We start from the raw sequence: 23871 nt of genomic DNA, 5'->3' as shown, positions 1-23871 counted from the left end.
GGTGAAATGAAATCCTTTAGTTGTGCAATGTGTGAAACAGCAATAGGTGTCAGAGATTAACTTCAAGAAATTAATAGAGAAGACTCTAAATGATAAAGTTTTAATAGAGTGGTGGACAGCAATCCTAATTGAAATGTGCTCTGTGCTGAGCTGAATTCACAAAAAGACATCCGAGACCTGACTTCACCCCGGCTCCCTCGTTCTTAAGTCTTGTGCAGTATTTCCCAGGCAGTTTTTTTCAGAGACCTGTCAAGTCGAATTCACATTATGTTTTCTGTCAGCTATTACTTCAAAGAAAATTTTGATGGAGTGCATTTTAACAAGGCACAGCTACCTCCAGAACAAAGACTAGACATCTGGTTTCCTCTAAGCACTGAGGCATCAGCAACTACTTATTTTATTATTTAGGCTCACTGTATTCATCAGAGGGTCCAGGTGGCTCATTTGGCTAATAAAGTCCATATGCTTATTATGGATTCCAGTCTACTTAATTTTTGTGGAGGTACAGTATAACTTCTAGGTGCGGTCTAGACAGAATATACTAAAAACATGTTAAAAAAAAAAAAAAACACTTTCAACTAGCTTTCAGCTGACATTTTGGAAATTTTGTGAAATTAAGTAATCATTCTTGCATATGCCATCACTATATTTTGTTTGTCATCACACAACTACACTGCAAATTCAAGTCTCAAATCAATACACTGGTCATATTTAGGGATCCCTCTGATCAATATATATGTAAGACCCATACCCAAAACATGGCATTGCATCCTTTCTCTGGGCTGAGTGCAGAAAAATACTGTAGGATGGAAATGTAATGTGACCATACCTTTACTCTTCTGATGCTGCCATGACAGCCTGCAATCAATGGCAATTTCCTTGCCACATGTTTCTCAGCCTGATCTACTATTTGTCTGCATCAGGATTAATTTGACAGTTCTCATAAAAAGTGAGTACAATCTGAAGTTTTGTCGTTGTTTTGTTCTTTGGTTTTCTTTAACACTGATTGGATTTTAAATAGTTAAGACGGCTGAACTTGGCTGGCGTGTACCTTTGTTGTCTCGAGCATTATGAATGACACGATATTTTAATTTTCAATTTCCTTGCCATGTCACATAATTTTTAAGGTTGCATTACCAGAACTTAATCAAAACATCTCACAAGTTAAAAAGGAATTGTTGATAGTATTTTAAAAATGGAGACGGGGAATTGTGGAGAGAGCAAAGGCATGTTTTCACTGTTTCATCAGTATAATTACGAGAAAGTTGAAAAAGCCTCAGTTGAAGTATGAAGTACGTGCAATTAATGTCAGCTAGCGTGTGTTTATTTGCTCATTTCCGAGAAAGAGAGGGAAAGGGGACCAAATGAAGGCACAGGTAGAGCAAATTGAATTTGACAGACCCTAAAAAAACTAGCTCACAGGCTTACATTTGGCAACAAGTAGGCCCTCACACATACAAACAAATCTGAAAGACAATGGTATAAGGCAGGTCAAAGACAGACACTAGCTATGGTGAAAGGCTATACAGGCTGACAGGGACAACAATGGGATACTAACAGGCAGGTTTAGGCAGGAAAGCTTTGGCAAGGGGGCAGGACAAATGGTCTTGCAAGGTATGTGGGCTAGATAACAGTAACACATACTAGGTGACAAAATAAAGGAATAAGGAGCAGGGGCCTTATTAAAGACACTCCCACGGGTGGAATTTATATCTTCACCATATCAAAGTTTAGGATGATGTCAAGGACATTTGGTAGTAAACATGTTTCGCCAACAATATTTAGTGGGAACAATAGTCATCTTATCTTTGGATTGGAATTTAGCTATCACAGAACCAATCCATCTGATCAATTTCTAGAATTGGGAGTCATAAATTAGGATGGAAAATTAATAAAACATGAGCACTGAAACGTTATGACTCAATGGCAACTGTTGGAGAAACTAATAATATTTGCCCATTGGAGAAGCTATCATCAATGTTAGCCTGTTTCCAGAGGCTAACACCAATGTTAGCCTGTTAAAGATATTAAGACTGGCATTTATGAAGTTAGGTTTAGAAAAAAAAAATTATAGGTATTAAAAAATACTGCCCCTCTGTTTTATCCATTTGACCAAGCTATCTAGCAGTGACAAGTGAAGTGAGGCAACTATTTTCAAGGACAGCCTACAGACAGTCTAATGTAAATTCTAGTTACAGATACAGGCATGTCAGGATGATTTCCGATTGAGGAATCAAGTTAACTCTTCTAGTAAGGATTTATTTAGTTAGGATTAGACACAAGGTCTGATATATGATAGACCACGAGCAGTGATTTTAGAAATGTCTCTGGTAACTGGAAGATTTTTCCATCGCGGAGCAGGATTTTTTTTTCCAAAATTGGACCCCAGTCAGCAAGTGGGTGTGGCAATCAGGTGGATCAGGTGACTGGGAAAAGTGGGAACACAGTGAGAACATCTGGAGAGAGATGTGGTAAGTCAGGGTCAGGAGACTTCAAAGAACTTCCAGGGTTTCAACAGAATGCAGAAGTTGTCCATTCACATTTTAATTTAAAATAATGAGGGCAGGTGTCACCATGACATTGCTAGTTGGATGATAACAGAGTTGATTTGCTGATGATCCTGACAGAAAAAAATGTAGAAACATCAGAACTTGCATAATCAGGCTAAGTGCAATGTAGTTCAGGAATACAAATTCCACTTTTCGTATCGACCGTGGAAAGTTTTGGCAGCTTCTGGCCTATCTGACTGTGACAAACAGAATGGACTAAGTGACAAATTACTACTTTGCAGACTAAGTATAGGGGCACTGTCGCTGGACCATCACTACTTTGCATTCACATTGGCTCAGGAGGTTGTAAATTCTCATTTGGCAACAGTTTGTAGACCTACTCAACTGCATGACAAGAAACCAATTTATTTAAGTATATCAGTGAAAATGCATGATTGCAGTTCACTAGTGGACCTCGTTCATGTTTGTCAGCCAAGAACACACATTATTTAAATAAAGTTGGTATTTCATTTGTGCAGGATTTTAAATCCCAAAGAAGTAACAAACGTACAACATTGTTAAATTATTCAATTTATATTACTGATTGTTTTAATAAATGGGGGTGGACTGAAGTAATATATAACTGCCTTGGTTTAACTACTGTGTAAAGATCTCCGGAACAGCTATACAATTGCTGTAACAGAGAAAACACAAGTTGAATGAGTGGTCCCTGGTCTTTCCCCCTTGATAAACTCATATTGATTTGGTCACTCTGTGAGGGGCTGTTGTGACAAATGATTTATTACCTGTAATGCAAAGAGCACACGAGACATTGAATCTCCTCACACATCTGTGGCATGTAGCCTTAAAATCAATCGAACCCAGTGCAGTCAATGGATGTGTGGATATGTGGTGAAGGCTGAGCAGAATGTGTATTGATGGGTCGCTGCACTATAGCTTGGCAGCCACAGATAGCTCTAGTTATTGACTGCCATAATAGGCTTTCGACATGCCGGAATAGCGATAAAACTCTGGGCCATTTTACAGCTGTCCTTAGGATAATAATCATTAAGAATATGCACCCGCTGAAGTCTTTGTCTGTGGATTGTTATCACTTGAGATTTCCACAAATCTAGTCTATAATCCTGGGTAAATCATTGGTAATCCTCTGTATAAAACCACTCCCCAAGTGAGCAGTCCCCAAATCCTTCAAAATTTTATCTGATTAAAAAGTTCTCCTGGTTGTTTTGTTTGAAATGAGTCTGTGGCCATGAAAGATGGTACACTTTGACTCAGCGTTACTGGCATAATGAGGAAATAATCCAGATTAAAAGTTCTTAACAGAAGTATTGAAAGGCTTAGGTAGAGGAAGTGAGTGCAGGTACTTTTCAAATTTTAGCCTTTAGGTTCACATAACATAATTAAATATTTTAGTTTATGTATTTTTTTTTTTTTTTTTCTTTCAGTACCATCTAAGATTATATGATATCCATGTGACATTTTCGATCAAAAGGATTATGAGATCTCACATAGAATTTACTGTCCATCAACCTTTTTTAAAGGTTGAGAACCCTGCTGTTTACTTCACTATGATTTAATCCCTCTATATGAAGAAAAAAAAAAGTGAACTTTTAAACTTGCCTCCATACCACAACGATGAACAGTATCTATAGTTCAAAAGCTCAGCTGGCTCTGAGGCAGATACACCATTTGAATACAGCTACATAATGATAAGTACCTGGCACTGTGACACAAACCAGCATCTATTCAGACTTACTGAAGTTCTTGTATTGAGGCTTGCCTTAGATCAAAGTGTTTATGTAGCGTAATTCAGAAGCCTTTGAATGACTGCTGATGAACTGTGTTCAGACAGATGCACAGTCACTGACAGCAGCACCTTAAACCTCTCAGTCTCAGGTTACACAATGCCATTAAAACGATTTTGAAAAGCTGACACTGTTCTTAAAGGGAAGACGGTAAAATGAAGCTGCTTCCGCAATTGAATCAGATAGAATCTTTTGGTAGATGCTAGTTTGATAATGTATGCTACAGATGCGGGCTCAATATGTTTAGTGGCTTAATACAATTCTCTTATAAAGATTTAGGATGAAAAAGAGGGACTGTATTGATCTGTATGTCGGTCAAACATACTGTTAAATCTGACAAAATAGGCTGTATCAAAACAAAAAAAACAAAAAATAGACCTTTGTTGAGTGTTGGGTAGGGCCAGGAGGTGTGTCACCTTTGGGATTAAAAAGTGGAGTTATCTTCAGTCCAGTTTATCTACCTGACTGCAGCAGTGATCGACAGTGAGGTGACATCCATTTGTGGATGTTGATGTATAAGTATATGTACGATGCATGAAGGAGAGGGGGCAAAGAAAAGGGAGAACTGGAGTATCTTGTGAGTCTTGAGTTCAGTGATTGACCTGACTTCTTACACACAGTAAAACACACACTTTGTGAGTGCCAGTCAGTGTGTTTACATGACACTCAAGAAAACCGAATTACTGGGTTAGTCCGACTATGATCGGATCTTTCAGATGCATGTATACACCTTTGTCTGACTAAAATCGGACCGGATCGGATTTCTCATAGTCGAATTAAAACACCTAGATTATTGGATTGATAGTTGCATTACTCCTGCATGTATACGTTCTATCAGATCAGATTTTGCGTTCTGCGCAGGTGCGAAATTTCTGGGGCCATGAGCCGGAAGTAGAAGGACGGCGACGGCAGCGTCTTTCCTTCTAACTGCAAGAAAGAGCGCCATAGTGCATCTAGTTTGTGTAATTATCATGTACACCATATATGAAATGTACAAAGCCGTAGATTCATCTCGCTCTTCGTACGCCATCTTTCTCGAATGCCAAGGCAGTTTGTTGTTGCTGGTGACGTAAAGAGGTCAGCCGGAGGTGGCTCTGTTACCACTAGTTGAAATGGGTACAGCGCCACCTATCGTACCAGGGTATGACATGCTCCTGCCAATAATCTGATTTTCTCACTGGCATGTATACTCGGACAGTGGCAGTTGTCTGATTGAGTAGCATAGTCAAACTATGGCTGTGATCCGACTAAGCTGTGCATGTAAACACACTGATTGATTGCTATCCTAAGGCTAATTTACAGTAAAGGCAACTGGCTGTTTTGGGTGAATAAACACTCACACGAGTAATGCAAATAAACACAAATAACCAATAAAGAACCACCATTGCTGATGATATTCTATCTGACTTGACTGAGGCACAAATGCTGATGATGAGGTAATGGTTTATTTATGTTTCATTCATATTATGTTTAGATCATTAGCTGACTTACTTCCTCACTGTTTTACTCTGCCCTGAAATTTAAAGTCAATTAAGGTGACTACATGGAACGCATCATTACTTAAGTAAATTTGTGGACTCTGGGTTTAAACATTAGACATTATGGATAATGAAGTACAGTATAAAACTCAATAAAAATAGAGGTCTCATCATTTTTGGACATTTTAATTCAGAAGTCTTACAAATGTTAAGTTTAAAATTATTAGAGTCTGTGGTGAAAGTGCTACAACCAAACCAAGTTGAAACTACTCAGGTATCAGTGGCATTTACAGATGATGCACAGGTTACTATATAATGATCATCCATAGTGACTAAGCAAAGGGTTTTTAAAGGCAAAGTAATCACCATTTATCTTGGACCATTTAATAACTGGACAGTGAGTGAGAGTACTGTCTGCCCTGCTTCAGAAGAAGCCAGCAGTACAAAGCCTGCTCTGGAAAACCCCTTGAACCACCATGTCTTTTTAATCCTGTTTCTTAATGGAGATAAATTCCTGCAGTGCTTTTGAGGCTTAAGGGAATCAGTAGTGTGCCACCACCAAACAGCATCAAATCCCTGCAAGAGCAGTTGAATAAGCTATGAACTTCAAATTTGTCTGAAAGGCAGATCGGTGCAGGATGACAATGACACAAAGATACCGGTTGAGAGTATGCAATGGTTTTATAGTGAATTAAGAAACTCATGTTTCAATATATAATGTTATTGTAACATGGTATTTTGCATAAAACATGTTCACTGAATTTATGTTGACATATCTTCTTGCTGTGTACTGTGTGTGCAGTAAGAAGGTCATATCAAAAGTAGCCTTTGGGGTTTAACTCCAATGCAGAGCCTTATTATGTTTCCCTGCCTGTGCCTCTGAGAATGCAGCTGTTTATATTGCTGTTTTATTTCATTTAGAGACTGGCCTCACCACAAAACTGACAGCTTTGGTTATTTGATGTTATGCCTAAAGCGACTTATGTTGACCTGACAAGGACCTCTTGTGGCTGTGTGAATAATGACTATTGTATTCAGAAGCAAAGGGGAACTAGCATTGTTAAGGCATATGTAAGCTCTAAGCCAACTGGGCCACATCTTGTAATCCAACCGTATTTAAAGACAAAAGGCAATACCTTTTATGAATAAACTGGCTTCCCTGATTTCTCTCCAAGACATAGGCATCGTTGTCTTTGGTGTAGCTGAATGGAACAAATGGGGATAATAAAACACTTCTGGAAAGTCTTACTTTGAAGGCCTGTGCTGTTGTACTACACATATGTGGACCAAAAGATATTGCCTACTTCTACACAACTGACTACTCACTGCGTAAGTGGATGTGGTCACCAGATCATATGTTTAAGACATTTTTTAGGCATACACAGGCTTTTGCGCCACCACCAAACTCCTCAAAGTTGGGTATACCCCAGGTGGACTATTTTTGCTACGATGTGTCATGCAACCACATAAGTCAGTAACAGTGTATACAGCTTTTCCTTAAGCACAACACTTGGAGGTGCCTGCTGTTATCAAGTAGGACAAGTCCAGTAAAATATAGGCTAACGCTGCACACATTAAAACTGTGTTTTCTGGAAGATATTTGTTGTATTGCATTTGGTTGCACACATAGAAAGTAACAGACATCTGTGGTTGGCCCACCTGCCAACACAGACTTACTTGTTCTTATGTTGCACTCGAGGAGCTCAAGGGATGACATTAGAGAGGTACATACAGCATCATAGTTTGAAGGATTAGGCAACTGACAAAGCTGCCATATTTGAAGTGTTAGGAATGAGAATTGGCTTTCCAAATGCTACGAGACATTTTGGGTGCAAAATAAGCTGTCAATGCTGAGGCTGAGCGTTTTCTGCTCTGAAATTTCAGCGTGCCACTGCCTGACTGAGACTTCTATGGTGTTAAAAAGTCTGTTCCTCATGGCTCACCTGGATGTTATCTTAACAAGGTAGCTTACTTGTAAAAAGTGGGGATTGGGACTAGAGCATGGAGACCCTACCCAAACTGGCTTTTTTTTTGGCACACTGCAAGCCATGTCTTGTCAGAAATCTCTGGTCAATCTTTGGTCTCAAGTTCTTCAGTCCGGAGTCATGTTGGGACATAAAAAAACAAAAAAACTGTCAAATTGAATGCATGTCTAGTTAAGGTTGGGCTTGCTGACTACTCTCTTGGATTTGGCTAGGTTTGGACAGAAACATGCAGCCAAAGCTGCACTCTTCTTTTTTTCATTGTTTTAGTATTGCTGAATTACCCCTTACATTACTATGTGCCATTGTGTACAGTAGTTAGCAAACATAAAACAAGCAGAGGTTTGTGGTTTTGAAGAGTAAAGTCAAAGCTGAGCTGGTATGCAGATATCATTTAGCTGTAGACAAATGGTGGAGGGGTGGTAAGAACATTTTATTTTCTTTTGTATTTCCATGTAACTGCATATTGAAAAACGGCAAAGGTGTAGAGTTGCATCTAAGCCAATTCATGGCATCTCCAATGCCAGTATTGGGTCTTTAAGGTCGAGTAGTATGAAACAGCCTATTGGGCTGTGCATAGCATTAAAAACATATTGACTGATACATCAAATAGAAAACCGGGATGATATATTTGCTGGAAAGTTAAAAGGTTTTTCCGCACTGCAGTGAGAGAAGCCCACAGGAGCATTCGTGTCAAGTTCACAGAAAAACTTATCTATTCTGAGGAGGTCTATTTAAGAAATCACACTCTGTAGCCTAAAACATTATTCCAACATCTCAACTATCCTTTCATGTTTCCTAATAGAGAAAGTTGTCCTGAGAGTTTTCCATGAGCCAGTGTGATGAGATAAGCAGTGTGTGTCAAAGGTCAGCTTTTCCCAGAGCGCTCTGCTCCTCATGCTGGCCTCCTGTGGATGTTATAGTGAGTAAGTTTAGTGCTGAAAAACTTGGGCATTTAGTAACCCCTCTCACCTCCTGCCCAGCTTAGTGTAAAAAAAACTAACAGGGAGGGCACTTGAGGTCGAACGGACATGCTGCAACTGAAGACCTTTCTTAAAGAGCGCGATCGTACTTCCTGACCTGAGGTCTTTTCATTTACTGACTGCCGGGGCTATAGCTTACTGTTAGTAGCGTTACAATCTCACAATTTTCATTCGGGACATTAATGATCCAACAATGTGTTGTAATCAACTGCAACAACACATCCTCCAGGGAGTTATTATTAAACTTTATGGACTTGAGGAATGTAAGATATCAATTTAAATGAAACATCCCTTTTGCTGAATTAGTCGTAGAACTTTCTTTGTTAACTTAAAAAAAAAAAATAATAAATAAATAAATAAATGTTACTGTTACTTGAAGTTTCCTGATCTAATGAGATTTCTGCCTTTTCCAGACACTCTTTGGTCTCGGAGGAACCTGATTCTTCAACAGGATTATCAAAGGTTATGAAGTGAAAGTCATATACAGGTCAGGGAGACATACAGTACTAACACTGGGGTGCACTGACAAACATGCCAAGGATCTCATATCTGCTCAATTCAAGTGACAACTAAAAATATGCTTGTTTTAAGGTTTTAAATGGGTCACAACAGTGCATTGTTTTTACAGATCATTAAATGATTGATGAAAAGACATTTTTTAGCTCTGTGTGAAGAGGTAGCTGTTTTTTCCCTTGCTTTGTTACTCTTCATTGATGATGCTGGACACATTCATTGATGATGCTGGACACATTTAACTACTGATAATGTACTGCAACAATGTAAAATATTGCTGCATCCCCAATTTTGTTGATCATTAGCAGTGCTTCATTAAATTTCTTAAACTGTGTAACAAACTGTATTGTGAAGCAAAGAAAACTGTGCTTTACTGCCCTCTCTTTAACTGTTGTGTGGCATCCCTTCAGGAAATGAGTCCCTTTAAATAGACACAGATTAAATGATTCTTCTTTTTAATGGAAACATGCAAAGTAAGTTGACATGCTTTTCCAGTCTAGAGTAATGCATGCAACACTCTGTTCACACTGTAAATGACCACCAGCAATGAGACAGGGCAGGAAGGGTACGATTTCAAACTTATCTCCATTGTATACCTTGCTTAATGTATCTGTGTCTATGTAAATGTTTTTACAGTGGTGTGAGACTTTATGACCTTGGTTTCTTGGACCTCCAGGCAGTGGTTCACAATAGCGATAAAGACATCATCTCTGTCAAAATGGTGACCAATAATCTCCTTCTTCATTTAGAAGAAGAGGTAGTAGTCTGAAGGGCTTAAATTAGGTGAACAGGACAGGTGATAGGACAGCCAACCATCGTGTGGACTTGTCAGCTTGTCGATTTTCTCAGACAGTGCTTACTTGCAATTTTCAAAGCACCAACAATGCTAAAATCATGAACTCCAAATGTCATATAGAACTGGATGCACAGCTTTACAGCTCCCAATCTCCGTCTACCTTCGACCATGAACTTATCAATCTCCCTTCGAATAATCAAAGCTTTATTCTAAGTACCATATAACCAAAGTGCTGGTTCATGTTGTTTGAGGAATTCTCTCTGTATCAGAAATTGCTTCCTCGTATTAGTCAAAGTGCGTCCATGAGCTGTGTCAGAGCTGCTGCTCCAACTATTGACTGTGAAGGCAAGCTGGCCAAACAATTACACATTTTAACATTTTCTACAGAACACCAGCATCGATCTGTCCCTTTCATATCACGCAGTATTGCTGCCTCATGTCTGTACCTCTACACCCCCCTTCAGCACCTCACAGTGTGAAAAACGATAGAGCAAGCCCCATGTTGTCTGAGAGACAAAGCTGCGGCCTAATTGGTGTGAGCGAAAAGTGTAATATATATATATATATATATATATATATATATATATATATATATATATATATATATATATAAACACACACACACACACACACACACACACACAAGCACACACACACGCGTAAATCCAGTGACCCGAGGAGAAGAAGCATCAGTAGTGACAATCTAATGTGCTCCTATTCCTCTTTAGGCTTGAGGTCTAGCTATATCTCAGCCAGGTATTGACTCCACTCAACACTGCTTAGTGTCCCAAAATGTGATCCCAGTCAAGACTGCTTTTTGCTGCCTAAGGGGAACTAGGCCAATACTAAGTGGTGAGAAGAACTGTTCTGGCCAGCATAAAGTATGCTGCCATCCAGAATTATTATTAAAAATCACCTGGCTGGACAGACATGTACGGGTGGTGTGTTGTGTTTTGTTGTAAGTAAAGAATGCTGTTTGTGTGTACTTCAGATTGTGTTATTTTGTGTGCATCATGTTGAAGGTCTGTGTTGGTTTTGATAAAAGGTGCCATGATCTAGTTTGAATTGGCATTGCAGAGAGTACAAAGCGATAGAAAAACTCTTCTCACTTCATGTAGTGATTTAGGTGTGTTCTACACATTGTTACTGCACAGAACTAAGGGTGCCAAGATGTCGATTTTAAATCAAATTGACCAAAATTAAGTCACAATCTCAAACTTTGTCAATGCTGCCACGCCCCCATGTCACGTCCGGTGGGCTTGCCAAGCGGAAATAAACACACACGTATTGAAGTGCTGAGAGTCAACCTCCTCTGACTTAGCTCCTAGCTAAGCCAGTAGCTATAAGCTACAGCCAGCCAAATCATAGCATGGTGTTACACCATTCCTGTTCGGCTCTCGGACCGTGGTTGGGAGGCACAGGGGAGACGATTTCCTCCAGGGCTGAAGTTTGTGTTTACCTGCAGACTGTATTGTAAGCTTTATTGCTGTCGCTACTACTGCTACTCCTTTCGCTTCTCCTTCCTCTCTCATTCACATACTGTCCGCACGTACGTATGCTCCCTCACTCTCGCTCACCCACTCACACCTTACGCACCTCACGCACACACACACCTCACGCACCGCCCTATTCCTGAAAGGGGCTACGCCACTCGTACAACAATGGCAACTGCAGATGCAGGAGACCCATCGACAGCACTTGAACCTCCTCCTCTTTCACTGAAGTCGCCGGTGTGGAAGTATTTTGGATTTCCAGTGATTTATGTTGACAACCTTCACATTGTCGACAAAAAAGCCACAGGTTGCACAGTTTGTTAGTGTTACATTATGTTGTTAATAAATGTTTTACATTTGACAATGTAGTGTGGTACATTGCGAACAAAGGTCAGATATTATATTGCATAAAAGTCTAGTCTAAAAATGGCATAGCAACCTGTTCTTAAAAAAAATAAATAATGTAAAAATCGAGAATTGAATCGAACCGTGACCTTAGAATCCAAAATGTAATCGAATCGAGGATTTGGAGAATTGTGACACCCCTACACAGCACCAACAAGTACCACTTCTTTGTCACAGGATGACCCTATGGTGGTTATGGTCTGTGGTTATTGCTAGAATTGTGTGACAAACATACTTGTGCTTTGTAGTGACAGGTAGCCTATATACTGTCCCAGACAGATCTTAAAATTGTGTTGAATAGCTGTAACATGTTCAGGCTGTATGTGTCACCTTATGAATTATAAAAATGTCAAAGCATCTCAGCACTGAAAAACTTGAACAACTGGTAGTTCGGTATTGTATGCCATCATTTAGTAACGCAATATGCTGCTGTTGTTTCATTTAGGACAGCTCAACAGATCTAACACACAACTGAGAGGACATCTTAAGGGAAGTTCATAGAAATAAACATTTAAAAGATATTGGCTATCTACAATATCTATTTACTATACGGAAGTTATAGGAATGAGCCTTTTTTGAGCTAAGCCCATACTAGGGACTAAAGGTCTGATTTTTTGTTTTTTTTGTTTATTTGTTTGTTTGTTTTTGTTTTGTTTTAGGGTTTTTTTGTCTGCATATCCTTTATGGAAGTGTAGCATATTAGCAATCAGTGAAATGTCACTGTCACTAGCACAGTTAGAAGTGCAATATTAATAAAGAAAATCTCAGATTCGACTGGGTGGTGAGAGCCTCACAGAATGAGATCTGTATTTGTATCTGTGTCAGATTGTAGAGCCATTAGCTGCAAGACACTTTATTGTGAAGTTGCAGGTTGATGAAAACTGCAGTGTTTATCTTGTCATTATTATTGCAATTTAAATGAGGGCAGGTATCAGCCAATTTATGTTGTATGCTACAACATGTAGATGTTCATCGTCTCCAATATACACACGGTCCACTCATAAATCACTAGCTTTGTTTACATGGACCCTAATATTAATCTAATAATCAGAATAAATGTCCAATCGGAAAAGAAATGTAAACATAATGATCTGATTGGCCCGATTTGACCTGATGAATTTCATATCAAATTGAGAGGCGTGGTGTAAACACTAAATCTGTTTGTTTCTCTCTGGTTGGAATAATCATATTCTTTCTGTGCTCCCTTGCCCCATGTTAACATCATAGATGACATTGCTTCCAGGAGGCGCAAAAACAAGGCAGGAGCAAAATGGCCAATACATAATTTGTTTATTTTATTTGTTGGAGGTCCTAAAGGCTTTACAAACTGTTGTCTACCTCGATGGTTGAAAGTTGTTCAAACAAGTGTGTGAAAAGGTGACCAAAGCTGGAATTCACCGAACAACCGGACAAATCAAGAACCACTGGAGAAGTTTTGAAGGCAGCATACTAACGTTAAGGCTAAAAGTCAAAACGGTGGAGGATACCTCATCTGAGGCTCCTGAAATCTGATTTTCTTTTCTGTCTCAAAGGAAAAATAAGTTCACCAAAACAATGTCTGAAGCTAGAAAGTTGGCAGGGTCCGCCACATATAAACAAAGTAAAACAGTATGTTGTCATTTAAGGTCAGTTTGTTTTATTCAGATTATCCAGTCATGAAAGCGAAGAGAGTTTGTTTACTTAGTTTGTGTTAGCATAACAAAAAAATCAGTCAATGAAGATCTTGCTTGTTTGATCAGAATGCTTCCCCCAAAACTACACAGTACACCTTTACTTCAACAAAGTGTATACATACACAACAGTGTTTCCCACAAACTAATTTATTGAAGTGGCGCTCTGCCACAATATCAACATCGGCCGCCACATATTGATTTTCTATTTTTGGAACAGCACGTCCCGTTATCACTTACTAAAGACAGCAGCCTTCAGTGAAAAACATGATGATATATATACTCCCACACAGTGCATGGCAGTGTGGTTTTTAGTCTGCCGGTAAAACTAGCGAAGAAGAGGTAGGTGGCGGAATATTTCATTTAGCTTTCACAGTTAGCTCGACCATAACTACCTCTGTAAAGAAGATGGCTGGCCTCATCATCAAGAACGAGCCCCCACAAAGACCGCCAGGGCTTAAAGCCAGTTTTTCGTCATGGCCGAGCTGTTTAATCACATCATCATGTGATGCATGGGGGACTTTTTCCAAAAAGTTAATATTGTGAAAGATGCGTCTGTAAAACGGTAATAAAAGCCTCACAACCCCCATGAAATGATGCGGTTCATTGTCAGAATTTGGCCAATTTGGTTCAATCAAATGTAGAGAGTCTAGAAGAGCCGCCTGTTTACATTTTATCCCCATCCAAGTTAGCTCAGCGCTAAACCGGAAGTTAGCTGACTCGGTCGGCGTAAGTCTAGAGTGCGCATGCTCTATGGCACCCCAGCTGGACAGCCACCACCACAATTCAAGTCTGATTCTATGTGAACCACTGGACTATATATGTTATCATTATGTATTTAAAAAAAATTATTATTTTAAATAGCCTTCACAGAAATACACAAATACATTTACATAATTTAAGTTAATATAAATATATATATATATAATATATATATATATATATATATATATATATATATATATATATATATATATATATATATATATATATATATATATATATATATATATATACATATTTAAATTAGAGCAACAGTATTAACATTGTAAACACAGGTTCAAAATAATTTTGATGATACAGTGTCTTCTAAGAGGGTGAAAGTGTCCTCTGTCATGATCATTCTGCCCCCTTATTATTTGTTTCTGAACTATGTAACTTCAATCAGAGGGTAGGATCACAGCGTTACATACAGTGTTTGCTTTGAGATTCAAGTTTTTGAGACATAACTTTATAAAGTAATACGTTTTGTTTGTAGTAACAGTAACATGTGCATCAGGTCTGATTATTGATTATTAGTGTTACAGACCTGGGATTTATATTTACGATGGTGGTGTTGCCCTCAGAAACTGTGGGGGGTGCCAAATCACGCAAAATGTCAATTTTATATGGCATGTGCTGCATATACAGCTGTGGACTTGAAAAACTGTGCATGACTTCAGCAGCTACCAACAACAGCTTTTAGTGTTGACCGTTTTCTGGGGGCCCTCCAAGTAATGGGATACGATGGAAATAGTGATTATTGTCTCAGCTCCTGATAGTGACAGTTAAGATAAAATGTTCCATGAATAAGGTAAATATCAATAAACAGGACTTTATTTTACTTTATTCTGCCAAATGTATTTCCTTTTTAATCACACATGAAATTTCTGCTGCTAGAGGTCTAGAGCTAGAGATTTAAACAATGAAAACATAAGATTTAGTTATGTGACGCTGTGATGTAGCATTGGATCATGGGACTTCATGGTTCTTCACTGTTAAACAAACACCATTGCCAATGAAACCCTGACGTCCCTCAGGCAGAAGTGTTAACGTTCAAGAAACACATGAGCCAAAATGTGTTTTTCATCAGCTAAACGGCAAAACACATGCTTTGACTTTTAACTTCTGAAAGTTTCAACTGAAAGAACATCAGCACTTTTCTGCTGATACAACACATGGACACACGTGCATGTGCTCTTCCAACACAGTGGAACCTCCCGGGGTGATATCATATCTTTCGCAACTCATCATGGATAAGATGTTGTTTATTATAAGTGGGAACAGACAAATGTAGGTTTCAATACAAAACTAGGACAGCTACCCTCTGGATCCACTATACTGTCATGACAAACAGTCTGGACCCTTCAGTTGTGTTTACCCTTTACACACCCTGTTTTATCTGCACAGGATAGCTCCATAAAGTAGACATACAACACAAACACAAACTAAAACAGCACCAATGATCTCTATTTTATTTGTACTTTTATGTATAAAGCCCCACACACACTGGATGAGCTAGTTGGATGCCGGCCAGCTATTGTCGCCATTCCGTCCTCGCAGCAATCTGCTCTGTCAACAACATCCTTGTTTTCCACCATTTTGCAGGGGAGACAAGTGACAAGACGAAGCTAATTAATCTCACAATCATCCTGTGATTATTACGCTCTCACTTCCAGAGGCGCCGTGCGCTGCCTCTCCCCAGGAGTGCAATATATCAGCGAGACGGAGCGGGTCAGTCGGTGCAGACCGCCAGCATCAGTCGACACAAGGAAAGATATTAAATGCACACAGGACAGCTACTGGCAGCACGGACTCAGACAAGGTGTTAATTGATTAGGGTAGAATCAGAGCGCTGGGGCCCAGCCAGTTTACCACCCTGATTAGACGGATGAGAGGCTCATTTATAAGCTCGACAGTCACAAGATAATTACTAAAACACACAGTAATATATGCAACGGCAGCTGGGAGCGAAGCCGTGTGCTGATGGACAGGACCAGGATGTGTGTATGTGTGGGTGAAGATCAATGACTTAGCTCACTTGCGAATGGTGCTGAGAGGAGGATGTTAGATAAACAGCATAATAACAAGATGTCTCATTCAAAGTGAATACTAATCCATTTGGAAACTGCGATAAGCTATTGATAAAGGGTAGGAAATCAAAATCAATGAAATCATCAGATATTCAACAACCGGGCCATTTTTCCAGCAATCTACATCCCGGTTTTCTCAAGAACTTAGAAACTAATCAATTAAACTGGCCTGCCTGTTCTAATCTATATCTCCTCTGTGATTGATCATTGTTTACACTCATTGCAGAAATTACATAAATAAAAGTGCAGGGCAAATCTGTGCTGCCGCTTTCATTCAATTTGCGCTCGCAATCTGGGTCTAATTACTATCTGATTTACTAAGGCAGCAGCAGCGTCTGGGTCTGACTTCTAGGTGGATTCAGCGAAGGAAGGAGAGCTCCGAAGAATGCAGGGCTAGGATGAAATCACTGAGCTTAAGAAGGAAATGGAGAGCGGCTATAGAAAAAAAAAACAACAACAAAAAAACACTCACCTAGGAAGTAATCTGATTAGAAACATTCACCAAGGCCAGGGTTTGACTCTACCTGTGAAATATTGCTTAAACGTGAGGGCAAATTTATATCAACAATGGAATAGGACTCTAACCAGGGAATAAAACTGTGGAGGAAAAAAATCTAAGCGGGTGAAGGTTATGGAATAGCTTTGATCAAAGTCTCACTGGAATATAGACGTGAAGGCAGCCTAATGCAACTGATGTCACTTATGTCTTATCAAAGGAATGCATTTACAAGGCGGTCTGCAACAACATCCTTTCCCCGCTGTCTTGGGTTGTTACTGCTCACTTCAATACAACCAGTTTAATAACATAATATAGATAAGTAATTAATTTTATGTCCCCGGGTGCAGCTTATTTGTGGTGAACTTACTGTACCTCTTTGTAAGCATAATAAAGGTTAATTTCGACTATAACCTTCCAATGTGGTTTGCATCTGCTCGTCAGAGGCAAAGACTTTCCATGCAAAACGGATTACAAGTCTCTCAATCAAAACAAAACAGAATGCGTTAGTAGTATAGGAGGTTTTTTTTTGTTGTTTTTTTTTGTCTTCATTGTTAAGGGTGTAATTTGTTGAATATAGGCAGAATTTGAAAGTAGAACAAAAAAACATAGGGGAGCAGCATAAAGTAAAGCCGCCTTAGAGTTCGTCTGGACCGGGACACAGGGAGAGTCACTACATTTTTGGCAGCCTGACGTGAGAATAAACACAGCTGGACACTGATCTGGGACTGAACACAGCCACCAAGATTGACTGAACAGAACAGATATACAGTACAGGGGTGATACAGCAGCAATGACTTTGGGGACAACAAGACATGGCAGGCAGGAATGGAAGAGGCATGCAGCGGGAGGGAAGCAACAGAGTCGGACATCAGCAGCGTGTGAAAATGGAACGAGGAGCTGTTAAAGCGACAGGGGACTCCATTATTGGAAACATTTGGGATAATGCAATCACACAACTCAAAAAAACTTTATGGGAGGTCTAGTCGTCAGATATATTAATTCAGAAATGTTGAAATGTATTAAATATATTCAAATGCAGAAACCACAAATTGGGGACAGGAATGAAGTATACCTAATACTATATACAACTGTGTAGAAATATGAAGGGATGAAAGTAGTGTGATTTGCAGTGCAGATAATGAATGCTGGAGTTCAAAGCTGCTGTGCTTACACGCTCTGAATATAATCACTTTGGACAGATTGTTACGGATCAAATATTTAAAGGTTTTCTCTTTTTTTTTTTTTTTTTGGTTTGCAAGTTATAAAGTTTGACAGAATAAGAGCCGGTGAAGTGTACAGTCCCATGCACCATTTCTTCTAGCTTTTCTGTTTGAGATAACATGTGTTTAATGAAAGCGACAACAACTGTGTTTCCAGCTCTCTCCCTGCTCTCGTAATCACTTTCATCTTGTGAAAGTGAGTGAAATAGCAGCTTTATTCTTGGGATGAATCTCAAGTTTCATTTGTGGTTACAGTGGAGCTTGGTGAAAATCTACAAATTATAGGGAAACAGAAACATTAAGGGATAAGTACTATAAGTAAGTACAGAAATTCACTTTGTTCTTTTTTTCGGGAAGTTTCTTAGAGAAATCTTCAACATGCTCAAGGGATGGAAATATAACAGGACAATAAATAATTAATAGAATACAAAAGGGGAGTCTCATGACACCTCAAAGCGTTGGCAAGAAATCTTTTCACTGTTTCTTTTTTGGATCCAAGTGAGACTAATTTCAGAGAGAAGAAATTGGATTTTTTTTTTTTTTGCCTGGTGCTTTTGGCAAGGATTTGCAACAAAGTGCAACATAAAGAAGCTGCCCTCTAGATGCTGGTGTATACAAGCTGTTGTTTAAAAGCACCCAGTAATTACGTCTAAAGGAAGAACATCACCACAAAATATCTTCAGCTTTCTTGTGATTTCCCACACGAGGAAAGTGCAGGGGGGGAAAAGCAAATGTGTTAACTAAAACATAAATCAAATGCCTGTGAGACTTCAAAGCCCTGGCTCAAAATCTCCACTCAGTCATCTCTCACTATAAGATGGAAATTGGATGGATATTGTGGTTCTCCGACATACCACTGCAATGTCGTTGCATCACATCCGACCCATTATAATTCACAGCGTCCAAGTTCACATCTGCCAACAAGTGAGATATTTGACACTGTAATGTGACGAGAGCCTGTGAATGTCAGCGCTTTTGAGCAGAAGTTACACTTCTAATTGCTCGGCCAGGTAATTTATTTTCCTAGACAACAGATTAGTGAAGACCGTTAGGGAAATAAACAAGGTGAATTTCTGTACTACTAAGCCTTCGAAAAAGTCAAAAGCTCAATTGCATTAGCTGAGTACAAACGGGTGATATTCAAAAAGCGTTTTGTTGTATTGTTGCTGCTCAAGATCACACTAATGAAGCAACCGGTTGATAAAAAGGCAAACAGAGTCTTTAATAAAATTAAATAAAATCTTGTGTAGGCTGTATGCCACTGTTACAGAACAGTACAATTAATGATGAAGCTTTTCAGAATTACTAGTAGTGTGGTCAAGGATCATACAGTCCATACAATTTCTCAGCAAGTATTGATTTGATAGAGACATCCATGGTCATCAAAGAATGAATGCTAATAACTTTGGTGATCGCCTGACTTTTCTACCGGCGGCATCATCAAGGTTGAAATAGCAACTGCTCCAGCACTGTTGTTTGTGAACAAATGCCTGCAACTAAGTCATTTCCATTAGCATCAGCTGCATTTTCATATTTAGTTTCCTATAGCACTTTGCATTTAGCTCAAAGCACTGCTGTGCCTAAACAGCCTCACGGGCTATTCAATGGCTCTAGATGTTTACACTTATGCCTCTTGCACAATTTCACACATTATTGGCTTAACAGAGATTGGAAGTAACAGATTCCAATGGAGAGTAAATGATGGACAGTGATGGACTAGTGTCCCCATGTGGCTATTGGATCCACTGGAATGTCATTTTCTTTTTTTTTCCCAATCCAATACCCTCCAAAATATATCATTATTGATGACAATTGTTGGTCAAACAATACCTAGCAGTCACTCACATGAAACCATGCAAGACAGGTGCTGGAACAATAGATTGTTTTTGTGTCTGCTGTTGGGTGAAAGGCAGGGATACCTGGAGACAGTGAGGTCCAGGCTGGTTGTGTCTGGTTACTGAGAAATCATTAGTTATCTCCACCTTTGTATTTGTATTCATTCAATCCTTTCCGTTTTTAGCCTCAGACTTACTGATTCAAGTCAGATGGTGAAAGAGTAAGGGAGTCATTTTTTTGGGGGAATGTGTTTGCCATGCCTATCTTCCGCCCAAGATAATTGTACTGTGATAACATTAAGCATACCACCTCCACGTTATATGCACTGACATGTGAATACTTTCTAATCTATAAATGAAACATATTTTGATTTAAAACTTGTCGCAAGCTGTTTCCCTCTCCTCGAAGTGCATTATAAGAGATAAGATTGAGCACGCTGGATTGCATAAGCAGCGTATGCCCAGCCCACCTGAAAGACTCGACTCAAGTGCATCAAAGTACTTGAAAAGAAATTAAATTGTTGGGGGGGGGTTGGTGCCTGACAGCTTATCAATAGATAGGGGAGGAATTAGAGGAAGCAAAACACTAGCAGACGGAGCTAAGATTCTGCAAATAACAAGAACGGTATTGCTGGAGTCCTCAACAGATGGAGAAGAAAACAAACCTGGCTGCTACATTTCCTGGTTGCTAAGCACCACCTGGAGGTAATGAATGTGTTGTCTGGCTAAGAGGCAGATGAGACAAGCGGCGAAGTCAAACGGTCTACTCAGACGCATTACAAAGTGCCTGCTGCTGCTGCTGCTTGTCCTTGATATGGGTCATCTTGGCCTGAAGAAATTTGTATGAATATTTATACATCTAGATGGACTTAAACACTGATGGCCAAAACAGGATATTCATACAACATTAGAACATGAACTAATAGTGAAGAGGCCATGCGAGTGGGCATCAGATTAAGAATCCCTGAAGCTTGGGTCGGCATAGTATTGGAGGTAAATGCATTAGATGCCGTGTTATCGTATTGTCTCAATCATAAAGATGCGTACAGACTGCATATTACACTCTAAAGTATTCTGAATTTGATTTACATGGTGTAATTGAAGTGAAAGGTCATGTACTGTTACTGTAGCTAATGTATGGCAGCTTCCAGCCAGAGTTTCTTAAAAGAACGATGACTCACTACGCATCCTGTGGAGTCCAGCTTTCGGTCAGATATGCAGCGGAAGTTGCGACTGCAGCCTCCATTGTCTTTGGTGCAGTCCCGGACGGGTCCAAACGAGTCCAGGAGAACCTCCAACGAGTCAAAGGACGAACTGATCATCAACTCCTCTCTGTTAGAGCAAAAATGGTTGAGGGAGAAAACAAATAAGGTTTAGTTTTCTGCATCTGTGTTTCTATGTTGTTGAGCTGAGGACTGATTTGAGTTTTGAGCAGACAACACTAGCCTGGAAGCTGACAAACTGTTCTGCTTAACCTATAACCACAGCCAGCAATGATTAGGCCTGGCTGATACGGCTAAGTATATCACGGCATTGACGTTTCTTGTTGTCAGTATGGGTCCTATTTTATCATTTTAAAAGACCAGGCAAAACAAAAAGGGAGTATCAAACCTTGAATATAACCACTTTATCACGCACTCAGGTTATACACAGTTAACACAACAATAAAAAACACACATTAAAATCGCACAAATAAATAAAAAAATACCGCCATACCAGCAAGCTGACCTGCCCTTTCATATTCACAATTTCCCCTCTGTCAGCACTCATTTTCTCACTCTGGTGTTAATGGGTTGTAGTTGTTATTTTGTTTTACTTTTGTTTGTGGTTGGTTTGTAAGACTCAGCAGCAACCAGCAAAACCAGCCAGTCTGCTCTATCTTTCGAGCCTGGACACACTCCAGCATTGCAGCGCTGCTCCAGGTGATGCGTGACACCGAGAGGAGCAGCAGAAGACTGGAACAGAGGCCAAAGGGGTTGGTGTGATTGCCGGCATGTCACTGTATTGCCCTGGCCAAACAACGATATCATGATGAACTGACATACTGAAGACTGTGATCCTGTATCACTGAAGCAAGCCTGAGCTGATGTAAAGTTGCTCTTCCGATAGCCTAGATATTTGAACCAGGTCAAACAGCAACATTTTAAGGGCGAGAAATACATGTAAATGTAAAGGCAATGGGGTGAGTGGAGACTTGCGGGTGGGGCAGTTGGGAGAAACTCCCCTATGCACATACAGTGGGCAACCAGTAAGTAAACCCAGGATTTAGAACACCCTTCTTGCTATATGGACTGGGTGAGCAATTCTCATTGGACTGGTAAGGCAACATTTCTGCATTTGGTAACATGTCTGTCTTTTAAATCTATGATGTAAATTTACAAATTAGCATTGTTGAACAATTGTCTTAAGGGTGCTAGCCTCTGAGACAACGGAGGTAAATCAGCTTTTATATTAACAGTAATTGATGATTCACTTTTGTGTAGTGCTGTTAGGCTGGGGTGTTAACTGCAAAGCAGAGAAAACACCATGGTTTAATCACGAACTGAATGTACAAACATGCATTGTGAAATTGCTTACTGCTAACTACTAACATTAGCATGGTTAGCTATTTGTGTTTGGCTAGCACTAGCTTGTTCTTGGGTTACGGTTAGTTTGCTAGTTCACACAGCAGTTTGCTTATTTCCCCTGCAAATAGGACAAGCAAATCAATTAATAAAGACAACTAGCTTCTTCCTTGAGTAATACATTAGGCAGATGTCAAAATGAGTGACAGGGGACATCTTTTGTATGCTCTTGGGACCTCTCTCTGTTGTCTTGTCTTTGTGTGCTGTATGTGTTATCCTATGTTGTACCGAGTGCATCGCCTGTAATGGGTGATATATTTAAACCTGCAAAGATTTAGGACAGATGTACAAATGCACTTCAGACATATAGTGTTATAGCACTTTTTAAGAAGTAGCCGTAATCAGAACAATTAATGTAGTATGGCTGCATCAGATCTGATAGACCTATATATTTTGATACCATTAAAATTCAGAACAGTCATAGGAAGGGTTACACGCTTTTTATCAAATTGAAAAAAGAAAAGTCTGAGCATGAATCATTTGAACCACGCATGGTGTTGCGTGTAGCAAAGCTATCCATAAATCACCATTAATCCACCTATTTATTCAAATAAAGTTAGTAATTATTAATGTTATTTTTTGATGAGTTTAAGAAATATTACCTTCCAACAAGCTAATGATTCTGACTGATATTTGCCATTCAATTAGTTATGCCTTGCTGTCAGCAATATGCAATTTGCTTTCATTAAAATTGATTAAGATATGTTCAGGTTTCTTTAGATCATGTTTCAAAGTGTCCAGGGGAAAATGAGGAGATTTCAAAGTGGCGCTTCACCATTCTGCTTTGCAAAAAAATGATGTTACAGCCCTTTCCCTATGTTACTCAATGAAGAAGCATCTATTTTCAGGAATTACAAAGACGTGCATGTTTAATTCATTCTGTGTTCTCATCAGCAGAATAGGTGGAGTTTTCACAGCACAATTGCTATGCAAAGTATAGTACTTCTGAGATAAAACACACCATGAAATTACTGCTCTAACCTTGCTCTGAGCAGTCACTTTGTGTTTCTGGATTTTTTTTTTTGTTGCCCGTAAGTCTCTTGCAAGGTCAATAAGCAAATGAGCCAACAGAAGGGCAGTATGGAGATGGGTAGAGATGGAGAACAAAGCAGAGATCATCTCAGTGTTTCCTCACTGAATCTAAATCTTAGAGCTTTTTTTTTTCGACCCAGGAATAGCGCTTCAGATGGCAAACAGGGACCTGTG

At 39.4% G+C, this 23871-nt stretch overlaps 1 protein-coding gene across 8 annotated transcripts in view; it reads right to left on the bottom strand.

The window, feature by feature from the left end:
- The window catches only part of astn1 (astrotactin 1), a 422909-nt gene that overhangs the window by 226246 nt on the left and 172792 nt on the right, over nt 1-23871 (bottom strand). For all 8 annotated transcript variants that reach the window (XM_030401856.1, XM_030401857.1, XM_030401860.1 and 5 more), the window contains one exon: nt 21223-21373. In XM_030401856.1, the coding sequence (XP_030257716.1) occupies nt 21223-21373 (151 nt within the window). The remainder of the gene's footprint in view (nt 1-21222; nt 21374-23871) is intronic.

Source organism: Sparus aurata, chromosome 21 (assembly GCF_900880675.1).
Source record: "Sparus aurata chromosome 21, fSpaAur1.1, whole genome shotgun sequence".
Taxonomy (NCBI): domain Eukaryota; kingdom Metazoa; phylum Chordata; class Actinopteri; order Spariformes; family Sparidae; genus Sparus; species Sparus aurata.
Note: the sequence above shows the minus strand (reverse complement) of the source record. Positions and strands in the feature narration are given on the sequence as shown.